The following is a 13,035-nucleotide window of genomic DNA, read 5'->3' on the forward strand; positions in this document are numbered from 1 at the left end:
TCGAGCAGGGGGTTGGACCCGATGACCGCTGTGGTCGCTCGCAGCCGTTCCGTGCCCCTGGGAGCACCGCGCTCCCGGAGCCCCTCACACCCCGGCTGCCGCCAGCCCGCCCCCGGCCCGCCCCGGCCGGCGCGGCCCCGAGCGGGGGGGCGGGGCCGGGGCCGGATGTTGTTGTTGTTGTTCCTGCCCCGCCCCTCGCCCCCTCCCCCCGCGGAGGGTGACGGGCGCTTCCCCGCCCGGAGCCGCCGCCGCTTCAGCCGCTGCCGCGGCCCCGCTGCCGCCCGGCCCGGCCTGGCCCGGCCCCGGGGCGCCCCCGCCGGACCCTCCTGTGTGCCTCCCTGGCCGGCTGCCGTCGCGTCGCCCCGGCTCCTGTGGCTCACCGGACGCCCCGGCCCGGCCATGGCGGACTTCGATGAGATCTACGAAGAGGAGGAGGACGAGGAACGAGCGCTGGAGGAGCAGCTCCTGAAGTACTCCCCCGACCCGGTGGTGGTGCGCGGCTCTGGCCATGTCACCGTGTAAGGGCCGCGCCGGGGCCTGCGCGGCCGGGGCGGGCGGCGGAGGAGGCCCGGGCGGCGGGACGGGGGCGGCTGGAGCGCCGGGCTCGGGGGTACAACTTGGGGCAAGTCGGGGGGTGGGCGTGGGCAGCACCGGCGGGGCTGCCGCCCTTCCCCTGCGTCCGTGGGGCTGCGAGAGGGCTCTTGTCGGCCCCACTGGGCAGCCGGGAGCCGCCTGGAAACTCGCAGGCGGGTGCAAACCTCTAACTAGAGATGAGGAAACAAGACTGGCTTGGGCTGTGACTGGCAGAGGAATGTGAAGTATTTGTCCAAAATGATGAGCTGTCAGGAAGTAAGGTGCCTCAGTTCCTCTGTGTAACAGGTATCTGCCAGCACATGACCGTCTGGACTATTGAACAAGGTTGTTTGTGTTCCTGTTACCATTTAACTTGTGGCTGCTAATAAACCTCTGAGGATTTTAACAAAGAGAAAGGCATCAGTTATTCCGATAGCTATGTGTAAAATGATGTTGTGATTACTGTGTGTTGTTTCGCTGTGTTTGACATGGAAGCAACTTTGTTTTGTGTGTGTTTGATATCTGCATCTAGCAGCAAGTGACCATGAGCTTGTGTAGTACTTGTCAGTAATGTAAGAGATGAGGGTATCATTCCTTCCATCAGTTCTGTCAGGCTCACTCCGTTGAAGTGTAGTAGTTGTCAGTTACAATGTATAATGTCAGAAGCTGAAATACAAACCTGGAGACAAGGCACAGTAGAACAAACTTTTGTACAAACTTGGTTTCTTTTGTGTTCAGTGTTCAGCAGAACTAGGTTTGTAGCACAGACATGAAAGCTGAACATACAGTGATTGGCTTCTCTGAGTCTCATAAACTCTATTGATTTTCAGATACTGACTTGACAATTTTTTTGGCACTTGGGTGTATTGTTGCTTTATTATTAGGTTGACACAGGTGCTAATAGCTGGGCAGTGCAGTTAGCTGTCTAGTTAAAAATGGGAAGTTATGGATAGACAGAGAGAGATTTGGAAAGTTAGAAGGATATAGATGGGGCTGGAGGCCAAGGAGGCCCTGTGAAAGAGTAGAAGCATGTAGTCAGTGTGTTCAACTTATGGCTGTTTGTTGTGAACAGAAGCTGTACCAGTGATTCACTGAAAATAAGCCAGTAGCCTAGTCTGTTTCTGAAAAACAGAGCAAAGCCACAATGAAATAGTTTTCATATTAGCAAATGAAAAGTACAAATAACCAAAACAGAGGCAAACATTGGTTTCTTCTCCAATACTTGAAGGTAAGCTGTGCAAGACAAGATGCAGGCCAGTTAGTGGAAGCTTGTGAAGCATTGGCTGTGACTAGTAAGGGCCTTGTGGTTGAAGGATGGCTAACTTGATAATTGTTCATTAATAGTTACTAGCTCATTATTACTTTAAGATCTTCCTTGAAGTACTTGTTCTTTAGGTTTTGATTGAGCAGTGAAATACCAGTGTGTGCCTCCAAAATTAGGCAACTGATCTTCATCTACTTTCTTCACTGTGCCAAGTGTTAACAGTAAACTACATAGCATCAGCCACTTTTACCTTTGTACAGCCTATAATTTTTTTGGTCATTGATCCAGAAGCTTATTATTAAAAGTTAAATCCCTTTTAGAACATTCATTTGGTGAGTATAAGGAATAGGTCTAGTCCTGTGTACATGATGAATTAGTCTTGCCAGCATAAAAGCATGTGTGCATTTTGAAGGTCTGACAGAAATGATCAGCAGTTAAGCAAATACTGGGTTGATCTTTCCCTGGCTCTGCAGTTTGAAGAGTTGCTGACTGCTTCTGCTGTGTGTATTTAAACAGAAGCTCTCTTTTCATAGTCTGTTGTCATATCCATTCTGATCTTACATAAAGTTGAGTTTGAAATATGTCAATTCCATGAGTACATATTAACATCAGAAAGACATTTACCATTACTTGATTTCATCCAACAGAGAATGGAAATGTGTGAGTCTTTTCTAAGCTGAGTAATTAAAATCAGTTAAAGGAAAGCAGTTAAATATTATCCAAATAAAGCATATGAAGTCTTTGCCTTTTGAGGATGTGGAGCTTTTGGTTAGCACTAAGTTTTCTCCTTAAACTCACTGTTTGAAGCAGGCGGCCGGCAATGCTGATATTTTTTTTTAACATTGTTTTTTAAATATTCAGTTAAACTGTTTTCACACCAGCAGAGTTTTGATAGCTTGGTAGACAGGAGTAACATCACCCGGCTGTTGAAAATTTAGGTTCTCTCTTGTAATGGCAAAAATTTGAAAACACTGTGAAAATAGAGATCCTTACTTAAAACTGAACTGAAAGTCCAAGGTGTTTCATATTTGTTTCTGAAATCTGTATTATGGTAGGAGTGGAGGTACATGCTGTGTCTGACATCCTGAAGAGAATATTTATGGTAGGTGCCTGATTTCCAGTCTATTTCCCGGTGACTGTTTTCCTGTTCCTCGACCAGTTGAGACATGTCTCATATATATAGCAGACTGTATTAACTAGTAATACTGGATTTGTTCTTGCAGTGCTGGAATGGTGGTGAGCCATTGGGATGTGCTGATGAATGCCTTTCTGTGCTGTTGTTACAGCACCTTATATCTTAATGCAAGATAACTTTTTGTGGGGGGAAAAAGAACTTATAAAAATGCATTTATCCAAGTAAGTTCTTTATTATTAAACTGAAGTCTGCTAATGTATTTTTCAACCTGACTCTGTATCAAGGACATGTGGGTGAAAGCAGGGCTATGTGAGACTGAAAACAGGGCTATGTGAGAATCATGAAGCATGTTAAGCTTTGTGAAATGTATATTTATTTGTTAAGGGTTGGGAACATGTGGACCTAAAGAGTAGAGTTAAGGCAGTGAAAAAATGGTTTAGTGTCCCCATAAGAGAGGACAAGGAGGAAGAGGATAGCGTGTGTCAAATTTTTTTGTTAGGGTGATCTGAGCTGCATGCTGGAAAAGGTTCCAGATTGTCTGTGTACTATACTGTAAACCTCTGTACTTTAAAGTTTCCACCTCTCACCATTTCTTTCTCCACTGTATACAAGGGCAGGAATTTATCTGTACCTTTGAAGTGGAGTCAGGTTCCAGAAATGCTTGTTCAGGTCCAGGAAGGGTAAAGAAAGTGAGGTGAGCATGGATCTGTTGAAGACATGATGTAAAGTGGGAAGGCACAGAGCAAGCAGAGAAGGGTGTGTGTCACTGGAGATGCAGTATTGTACTAAAGAAAGCTAATAGGACAGCTGTCTGAGGAAATGCATCTCCAAAACATTGATTTCCAATATTTTATTGTAAGGCTTACTTTTGCTATTTTTTTGGTCACAGCAGTTATATTTACATTGAACGTGTAGGGTGTTCTGTGGAGTTTCTAATACTTTAATTTCCAAATTTCAGCTTGCAGTCAGGAGTGAAAATTCTGAGATCACATAACTACTTACAATGTATGGTATGCTTTTTTACTACCTGCATATGGTGACAAGACTCTGATGTGTCAAGCTCAAAATTATGCTGGTAACTGAGTTAGTTTCAGCTTTGCTACCCTGCCATGTATTAAACATTACCACAAGCCTTGAGTACAGGCTCTCAGTCTCTTTGCTTGTGACTTCAGCCAAGTGTAACTGCATTGGTTTGACGTTTCTGTGCCTCACTCTGCCTCAGTGTTTGTAATTTCAGGTAGCTGTAGAGCTTTTCCAGTGGGAGCTGCTTTTGTCAGGCATGACTTTTGTGAGCTTTATGAATATTTGTGTTTGATGGAGCTTTCAACATTTGAATACTTCACAAGTACTGATTTAATAAGCTAATTATATAGTAAAGTGGCATTTTAGTTTTGAGACTTGGGATGGCACCTCTGTATCTTGAGCTTGAAGTCATTCTCCAGGCTTGGGTGCTTCTAAAATGTATGTGAATCCAAGGGTTTTTTGAGACTTTGGTTTCCACTTCAACTTACTAGCAATTTTAAGTAGGGCATGACACTTAATTGATAGGGCATGACTCTGACATTTATGTAACTTTTGCCTCAGTGCTTACTTTCACTCAGCAGTTTGCAGAAAGGTGGATGGTCCTCCTGTCATGGAGTATTCAGCAAGATTTTCAATGGTAGCAATGTTTCCAGTAATTTAAGTTGCCTTTGTTCTGTGTTGAAGTAGTAAACTTGCCATATGTGTTTCTCTGTAACAATTCTCATTTGTTCTTTCACGAGTTTTGAGAGACTTACAGGCTTGCAGAGCTACTGTTCTAGTTAGAATTACTGAAATATGGTAGATTACTTCTGTGTAAATAAGGTTTCCTGTGAGATCTTATTGCAGCCTTTCAGTATGCAAAAGAGGCTTATAAGAAGGGTGGAGAACGACTTTTTGCTTGGGCATGTGGTGACAGGACTATGGGGAATAGTTTTAAACAGAAAGAGCATAGGTTTAGTTGGATATAAAGATGAAGGTGATGAGACACTGGAACAGGTTGCCCAGAGGAGGTGTGGATGCACCACCATTGGAAGTATTCAATGGAACACTTGGTTCATTGGAAGCGTTGATTGGATGCAGCTTTGAGCAGCCTGATCTAGTGACAGGGAGATTAGGCTAGATGGTTTTTTATTCCTTCCAACACAAATAATTTTATATTTCTATGATTCTACTGCGTGTAATCGCTGATAGGAAAATTACCTGCTTTCTTTGCCTTAAGACCTTATGAAAAAGTCACCTAAATCCTCCAGCTACATAGCCCAGTGTGCTGCTGCAAACTTTGGCAGCAGGTATTGCTGCGTATGGATTGCACGTGAGTCTGGCTGTTCCTGGTGTCCAGTCTGTTACTCTCCGGCATTGGCAGCTATGTGAGTGATGTATGCTTCAGCATTGTCTTTGCTTTAGTGTGTCTGTCAGGGAACCTGTGTAATCTTGCTTCAAATCCTTTGTCACTGTTTGCATCAGTAATGTCAAGTGGAAACAAACCCAGAACTTAGCTACTTGCACTTTATTTTTAGCTGCACTTTCTTTTAACTGTTTTAAACCAATTTCTGGCTAATTTCAGTCAAAGTGCTCTGTTGTGGGATTTGTGGATGGACACTCCCCTTACCATTGCCTTCCTGAAACTTTGCACTTTAATCATGTGTCCCTCTCAGCCTTCTCTTTTCCAGCTTAATGTCAGCCTTAGTCTATTGAGGCAGCTGTTTTATTCCCTCTATTATACTAGCCTTCCTTCTCTCTGTATTTTTCTAACTCCAAATCCTTCATGAAATGTGGATACCAGAGCTGCACCCAGTACTGAGTATGTGGGTTTCATGGAGAGTCAAAATTGTTAATCTCTTTCCCAGTAGTGCCCAGTATTTTATTGCTATTTCTGGTGACTGGTGCTTGCACTGAGGTGATGTTTAAGAGAATCATGAGTGGTGATGAAAGATCTGTCCTGTGAGCTGTACCTGTCAAACTTTAGTGGAGTGTCACATAAGCATAGTTTAGGAATCTCAAAATTCACCACCTTTTATATATCTACAGAGAAACTCATCTGCCCCTTTTTGTCCGCAATAGCTTTTTTGAGGTTTCCACAATAGCTTACCACATAACTGCCTATTTGATTACTTGGACAAAGTTCTCCATTGGCATGCAGATAATTCAGTTCAGTAAGAAAAAGAAAAACAACTCTAAAACTCTGGGAAGTACCTAGCTGCTCGATAGCATATTGTGAAAGCAAATTATGTGTTTAAAGTCTTCAGCTGTCAAGGCTCAGGTAAGCTTTTCTGCATACAATGCAGCAATGTGTGATACGTGTTGCTGCCAGTATTTCAAGTCTAGAGTAGTTTAGTTTCTGATTTTTGTTTGTAGTATCTGATAGACTGCTCTGTTTATATTCAGAATTTTTTTGATTACAACTTAAATTTTACACTGACTGCTGTATACCAAATTAGTAGCCAGTCGCATTAAAGATTTTATAGTCTGTATAGTCTCTACTTGAAGTTATTGTCCAGCCCAGATGCCAGAAAATAATAAGGTTGTCTTTGAGGTTCATGTATTTGTGAACCCAACCAAACAACTGTAAGGTAGAAAACGTTTTTAATAGATAAGCTGACATTCTTCTGACCTTTAAGTCTTGTAAAACCCAGTAGATTTAGTAACTCCAGCTCATTTCAAACTGCTTTACAACTTCACATTTATAATTAGTTATTGTTTAAGCCTTGTTTTGTTACTTAGCATTTTGTATTTTGAAACTTATTATGTATTTCTTTTCTGAAAATTAAGCTGGTGTTTATTCTGTTTTTATGCTTAGAACAGTTATTTAGCGCTGGATGAGTTTTTCTTCAAGATGCATCTGTACTGGTGCAGGAGAGAGGTAGTTCCAACTGTGGCCTTAAATTGCTTCCCTTTCCCCTTAAGTACTTCACTTAGCTCGCTTGCCACTCTTGCTTATAGGTTTTGCTGACTTTGGGGAAGAGTCAGTAATATCAAGAGAACTAGAAGAAGATACTATGGGCAAGATGGCTTTTAATCTGTGTACAATGGTATATTTTTGTTTGTTAGTATAATTTTAATAATTACTCTTAATAACTACTAGTGTTTTCCTGAAATGCTGTTACTGATACGGACCCTGAGAGTATTATGAGGTGCTTGTAATTTGTGGCATGGATTAGGGTTATTTATAATTTTGCTACAATCGAAATTTTGTTTTTGCAGGTTTGGACTAAGTAACAAATTTGAAGCAGAATTTCCTTCATCTTTAACTGGAAAGGTGAGTACCTTTGAATAGAGGTTTGGAATTGGAGTTCAGGTTTTATTACACAAACAAGTGTTCCAAGTATAGAGAACTGTAAAAGTAACAAAGTACAATGCTGTAGTACTAGTTTGTTTCTTCTTTTTCATTTCCCTTGTAGGTTGCACCTGAAGAGTTCAAAGCCAGCATCAGTAGAGTTAACAGTTGTCTTAAGAAGAATCTTCCAGTTAATGTGCGATGGCTTCTATGTGGATGCCTTTGCTGCTGCTGCACTTTAGGTTGTAGTATGTGGCCAGTTATCTGCCTCAGTAAAAGAGTAAGTTGAATTATTAATATCATTTTGATAGTTAGAATTGTACTGGTTTTGTTCTCATTTTGGTTTTTTAGGGTTTTTTCCTCCTTCACCATTAAAAACTGTTACTAGAACTTACTTAAATCACTTTTATTTTGTACATTTTGGTATCAATTGTCAGCTGTACTGGTTAAAGTTACAGGAGATACCAGTCAGGACTTTGAGCTTGTAACTCAATGAGAGGTTGTATAGCTGAATGCCTCCTAGAGCCATTTATAAAGCCTGCTATTGTTTTTGAACCAACTTTCAATATACTCTTTAATAGCTGAATCTTCTCTGTGATACCTTGAGATGATGAGAATTTGCCAGTGAATGAGTGGCAGTTTGTTTTTGAGGAGCTTCTGATTACACTGTGACCCTAAAGAACCACATGTTTTTTTGTTAAAAGAGCAGTTTTTAAAAAGAATAGTTGATTTTTCTTTTTAAATTTTCTTCCCAGTTTAGATGAGTAAGATGCCTTTTTTGTCTTTTTACATGAAGAACTTGAAAATAGCCTTTTGTCTATGTACTCTTGGCACTTAGAGCATTGTTCACCAGAGAAGCTCATTACACATGCCTGGTTTTCACTTCCTTTTCTCAGTGCAGTTAATTAGACTATCCTGCCACCTTTTCTGTGTGTGTAAAAATTGTCTTTGGCTAGTTCTATTTCACTAATGCACAAGAAGTCTCTGTGCCTCCCCATCATCTCCTCAACATTTAGTACTGTTCATCTTTCAATTTCATGTCATGGTTCTCTCTTGTGTTATCCCTCTTAATGCTGCAACTTGGGTACAATTCGGTATATGAACATTGTCATTATTTTCTTTATCAAAATCATCATTTTTTTAGACTTAATAAGTAAAGACATTCTAAAAAAAGATTTATGGGGTGAACATTGATTATAGCAAAACCGGTATGCATTTTTGTATCATCTGACTATCTGTGTTAAGATCTTAATGCTTAGTTTCTTTTAGAGATTACTTAAGGCTAATTTTAATTGTATACAAAATAAAGTAGAAAAGCCTCCTGGTAATGTTGGAGTCTGTGGAGAAATGAACCAAAACAAAAATATTGGTGTCAGTGTGAATTATATCAAACCCTAAGTTTTTTATCTTCAAGCTGTTGCAAACTGGTAAGTATCCTGTAGCATGATCATACATTCTTAGCCCAAAAATCTGCTAGAAGAAATTAGAATCTGGTGATTGCTTCTACAGATAAGCAGGTGACTTCACTAGCTTGTAGAGAAGTCCTTTACCAGTCAAGGCCTAGCACTGTAGGTAGCAAACACAAGAGAAGCATCCATTACTACTGTCCATGTTTAACTTCTATATGTGAATGCTTCTGCTGTTATGAAGTTTGACCCAGTTTTCTCACATTTGTAGCAGGAAATGATAACAGGATGTAACTTGGTAGGGGCTGATGTCACAAGCTCTCATCTTCTAGACTGGGTCCTATAATCAACTTTTTATACAGTGTCAAACAGTGTCAGAAAAAAATACAAGGGCTTCTAGCATCTGGAGTCAGAAAACAGTTTGAAGCTGAGGAGAGAGGTTCTGTGTGGGAACCTGGTCAAGCAGCAGTTAGAGAAGATGTGTGGGGTAAGGTAAAAAGGTAAGCTCCTTCCAAAAGGATAAATCTGGAAAAAAAAAGCCCCAACCACAGATACTTTCTTCAGAGGATGCTGGAAAGAAGACAATGGTGTCATTGTTGCTGTAATATAGAATGCATAATGAGAGAAGAGTCCTGGAAATAATATGAACAGCAGGAGCATGGACACAGATTTGTGACTGAACTTGTCTAAGTCATCCTAGAGTGTGGCCCAGACTATCAGTAAATGTTGCATTTTTCCTGTTAAGGTTGGCACCAGAAGACATTTATGGACCTTTGCATCTTTTTCTGCACTTGGATATCCAGCATTAGTGCAACTAGGGCTCAGCTGCCTAAGCAAAGTATCTTGTGCCACTGTAGATGGCACAATGGCACTAGACACTGATAACAGTTTGATTATTCTTCCAGAGTAAAAGTAATTTAAATCAATGGATCAGCATCCCTTGTCCATGTCTGCAGCTTGCCAAATGAATGTGTCTTTACAGGGTTGTTTCTCAGATAGAGAACTCACAACTTGGTGCCTGTTGGACATCTGAAGAGTGTATATAGAGAATTAATTAACTTGTGTTCTAAAAGGGAAACGAGAGAGTCTGCTTTCCCAAGCTCCTAACCCTTCATCCTGGAAATGACTGAGAAGGAGCATTTTTCTGTGCTGGAGGAGTTAAGGGGGAAAACTGTGGAATATTTTTCAAGGACATGTTTGGAAATTCTAGCGTAGGAAACAAGCAGAAGAGTTTTTAATGATTCTAGTCAGGGCTACTACTTTTACTTACAGAAAAATGGTGAAAAGTTACTGCCACTTGGGTTGCTTGTACAGATATGGGTGGATTTAACTTTGTCTTGGTTGATCTATAGCAGAAAAATATGAAGTAATACAAATCCCTCTTACCTGGAATTACAGGGTTTGAACCCTGTAATAATAATAATTCAATCAGTATCGAATTGTATCCACAAGCTTCTGCATAAAGGAAAAATCTTAGGACTTTCTGTCAGTTTATGTCAAAGTACTGTGACAAGAGCAGGAAACTAACATTGCATACTTTCCTAAAGTGTAGAAATAAGAGAAACTGCATTGTGAATTACCTGGAGCTGCTTAGCAAAAACAGCAGTTGTAAAAAATACCTGGTTCATCTAGGTTCCAGTCTGTTATTTGCTCAGTAGATTCCAGTAGAACTGTGACAAGAAGCAACTTCATATTCTCCCACTATCACCTTGGTTTGCTGCTAATGCTGCAGATTTGCCAATACATAAGACTAATGTATTTGGTGTGAACTGCTCACATTTGAACTCTCAAACTGCTTGTGTCAGACTTTACCTGTGTCTTGGAAGAGGATTGTGTTGATCAAATTACCTTTCATGCTTTGACTTCTTTAGCTATCCCTTCCCTGGCTGGACTCAGCCACAAGTCACAACAACCAGGATTCTTGAGGAAACAGGGGTCTGTAAAGATGTATGCTTATTTCTTCCCTTTAATTTATAGATACAATGAATTATTTAGCACTTGTACTCATACTGTAAAACAAGTGTAACAAATGATCAATAAATAAAAGGCTGCTTCTTTTGCATTACTTGCACTTTTCTGAGAAATGTTACCCTGAGGGCTTTGCTAGCTCAGCCCTGTTCTAAGTGATTCCCAGAGAAAGGACAGTTACTTGGAGCTGACTTCTGTTGTATCCTTTGCTGCAATGATCACAATAGACTCCCAAGACTTTACAATTAGAGAGTTTGATTTCTGAAAGCATGATGGGAGTGTTCCCAACCTGAAATTTGTGCAGATTGTGTTTTAATTTCATAACAAAAATGTACAAGTCTTCATATTTGCTCTTTTCTGCTGAAACAGAAGACTAAATAATTTGTTTTGTTGCATTACAAATATAGGGAGCTAACAAGTGGGAGAGTTTCTCAAGGATTTTATTAAATGAAACAACAGTTTTAATATAGAAATTTTTCCACAGAATGACCAATTGAAATACCTGTTTGAATGAGTCTGAACCAATCTACCCTGGTCTTGAATTGCTGGTATAGTTTGTGGCTCTTTTTCAGATAAAGGTTTTTTTTCGTAATGGTTTATGTAGACAAAATGTCAATTGCAGCTTCAGAGTTAGAATAATTTTTTTAGTAGTTCTTTTCATTCTGTATTTTTACTGTCTTTCATTGACTTTTTAAGTTTTAACATGAGAAAGTTATCACAAAGGTAAGTACAAATTTTGAAATTATTGAAAGTTTGTGTATAATAGGAATACATGCTTCATTTCATGTAGTGAAATATATGGTAATGGTTTGTTTCCTTAAATCAACAGATGCTTCAAACTAGGAATTAATTAAGCAACAAATGTTTGTAAGTTTAATTGTTAATTATGTAATTTTTTTTTTGCTTCTATGCAGTGAAAGCTTTCCCTTCACTGAATTTTTCGTTTCAGTGCTGGTTTTGGAGTCCTTGCATAGTCTTGTTTCCTTTCTCCATTTGCAGTGAGATATTTGGAAGAAGCCTTCTACTCTTCAGCAGTAAAATAAGTGTTTTGTTTTATTCAGTATCTTATTGCTTCTCTCCTTTTATGTGGTCTTAATTCGATTTTAATGAATAAAAGCTGCAAGAAAGTTACAGGAAGTACAGTCCCTCATTTGCAGATCTGGATCATAAATGATCTTAAGAAGTTTTACTCATAGAATTTGCCATCTTCTCTGGGACAAATTCCAGGTTGTACAAATGAACATTTAGTCTTCAAGTTGTTGTTATTTGAATGAAAAGAATGGCATAGTGAATTATAATTCTAAAAGCACTGCAGGCTGAGGTGCCCATTTGAAGCCACTTTTTCAAATGAATTGGCACTCATTTTCAGCATTAACTAAATGCTGTAGTTCCTGATGGGTAAATAGGATATATAATTTCAACAGAAACAGTAACAATGAAAACTATGATAGCATTGCAGTACTGCTAGATTTTTTAAAAGCTGGTATTGTACAAGTAAATTGCATGTTTCAAATGATTCATGGGCAATCTTTTAAAATTAATAGAATTAGATATTTAACAGTGTGATCTGTACTAATACTTTTAAGAGTGATTTGTTTGTTTGTGAATTCACACAAAGCTGATGAATGCTGCTTAAGCCTCATCATTAGTTGTCACTTTCATAGCAGTTCACATCTTCAAATTGCTGTATAAACATAGCTAATTACAACTTCCAAAGTATAAATTAAATATGTGGTGGAGGAGCTGGAATGAATTTCCCTAAATTTTGTAGTCTTGTTTGTCAGTGGATGACACTAATGTTAAAATACATTAGATCAGTTTATTGAATTTATAAATACATTTCATTTATTATCAAAACTGAAGAAAATATATGTTTTTCTCCTATGCCCATCTGCAAGGGACTTTGCTCTCGAGGTACTCTTAATGGTACCTTAATGCTTTTCTGAGGAGTTCCACAAGGCAGTTACTTAAAACAAAAGGTGCCTTGTTTTTGAAGTGTTTAGACAGTTTATATTATAGTTCAGTTTGGAAGAATCTTTAAAATTTTAATGTATTTATTATGGTTATCCTAACCAGAGCACGTAGAATTTCTGTGTTGGCTCTAGTCAACTTAGTAAAACTTTTTTTTAAAGTGGAACTTGTATATATCAAATATGCATTCTTGACCATTGTTTTCAAATGTATTTGGAGGAGTTCTTTTAAAAGTGTTAACTATGAAAGGAAACTTAAAAAATCAGAAGATTCAGGCCTGGTGTGTTTTGCTTTAGCTGTTATTAATTATGATTTTGGTCAGAAGAGTCACTAAGTCATCTATATGCTCAAGCAGCTCAGCTTGTAGAGCAAATAAATGTAAAATCATGATGTGTATACCTGTGTGGTTATTTTTTTTTCT

General features: G+C 39.3%; 1 protein-coding gene across 1 annotated transcript in view; it reads left to right on the forward strand.

Annotated features, from left to right (window-relative positions):
• The first annotated feature begins 302 nt into the window (after positions 1-302).
• CHIC2 (cysteine rich hydrophobic domain 2) overlaps positions 303-13,035 on the forward strand; it is a 30,797-nt gene continuing 18,064 nt past the window's right edge. Inside the window, exons 1-3 of the mRNA XM_058023980.1 lie at positions 303-518; positions 7,197-7,251; positions 7,394-7,549. Of these exons, the coding sequence (XP_057879963.1) occupies positions 400-518; positions 7,197-7,251; positions 7,394-7,549 (330 nt within the window). The 5' untranslated portion in view covers positions 303-399. The remainder of the gene's footprint in view (positions 519-7,196; positions 7,252-7,393; positions 7,550-13,035) is intronic.

Source organism: Melospiza georgiana, chromosome 5 (assembly GCF_028018845.1).
Source record: "Melospiza georgiana isolate bMelGeo1 chromosome 5, bMelGeo1.pri, whole genome shotgun sequence".
Lineage (NCBI taxonomy): Eukaryota > Metazoa > Chordata > Aves > Passeriformes > Passerellidae > Melospiza > Melospiza georgiana.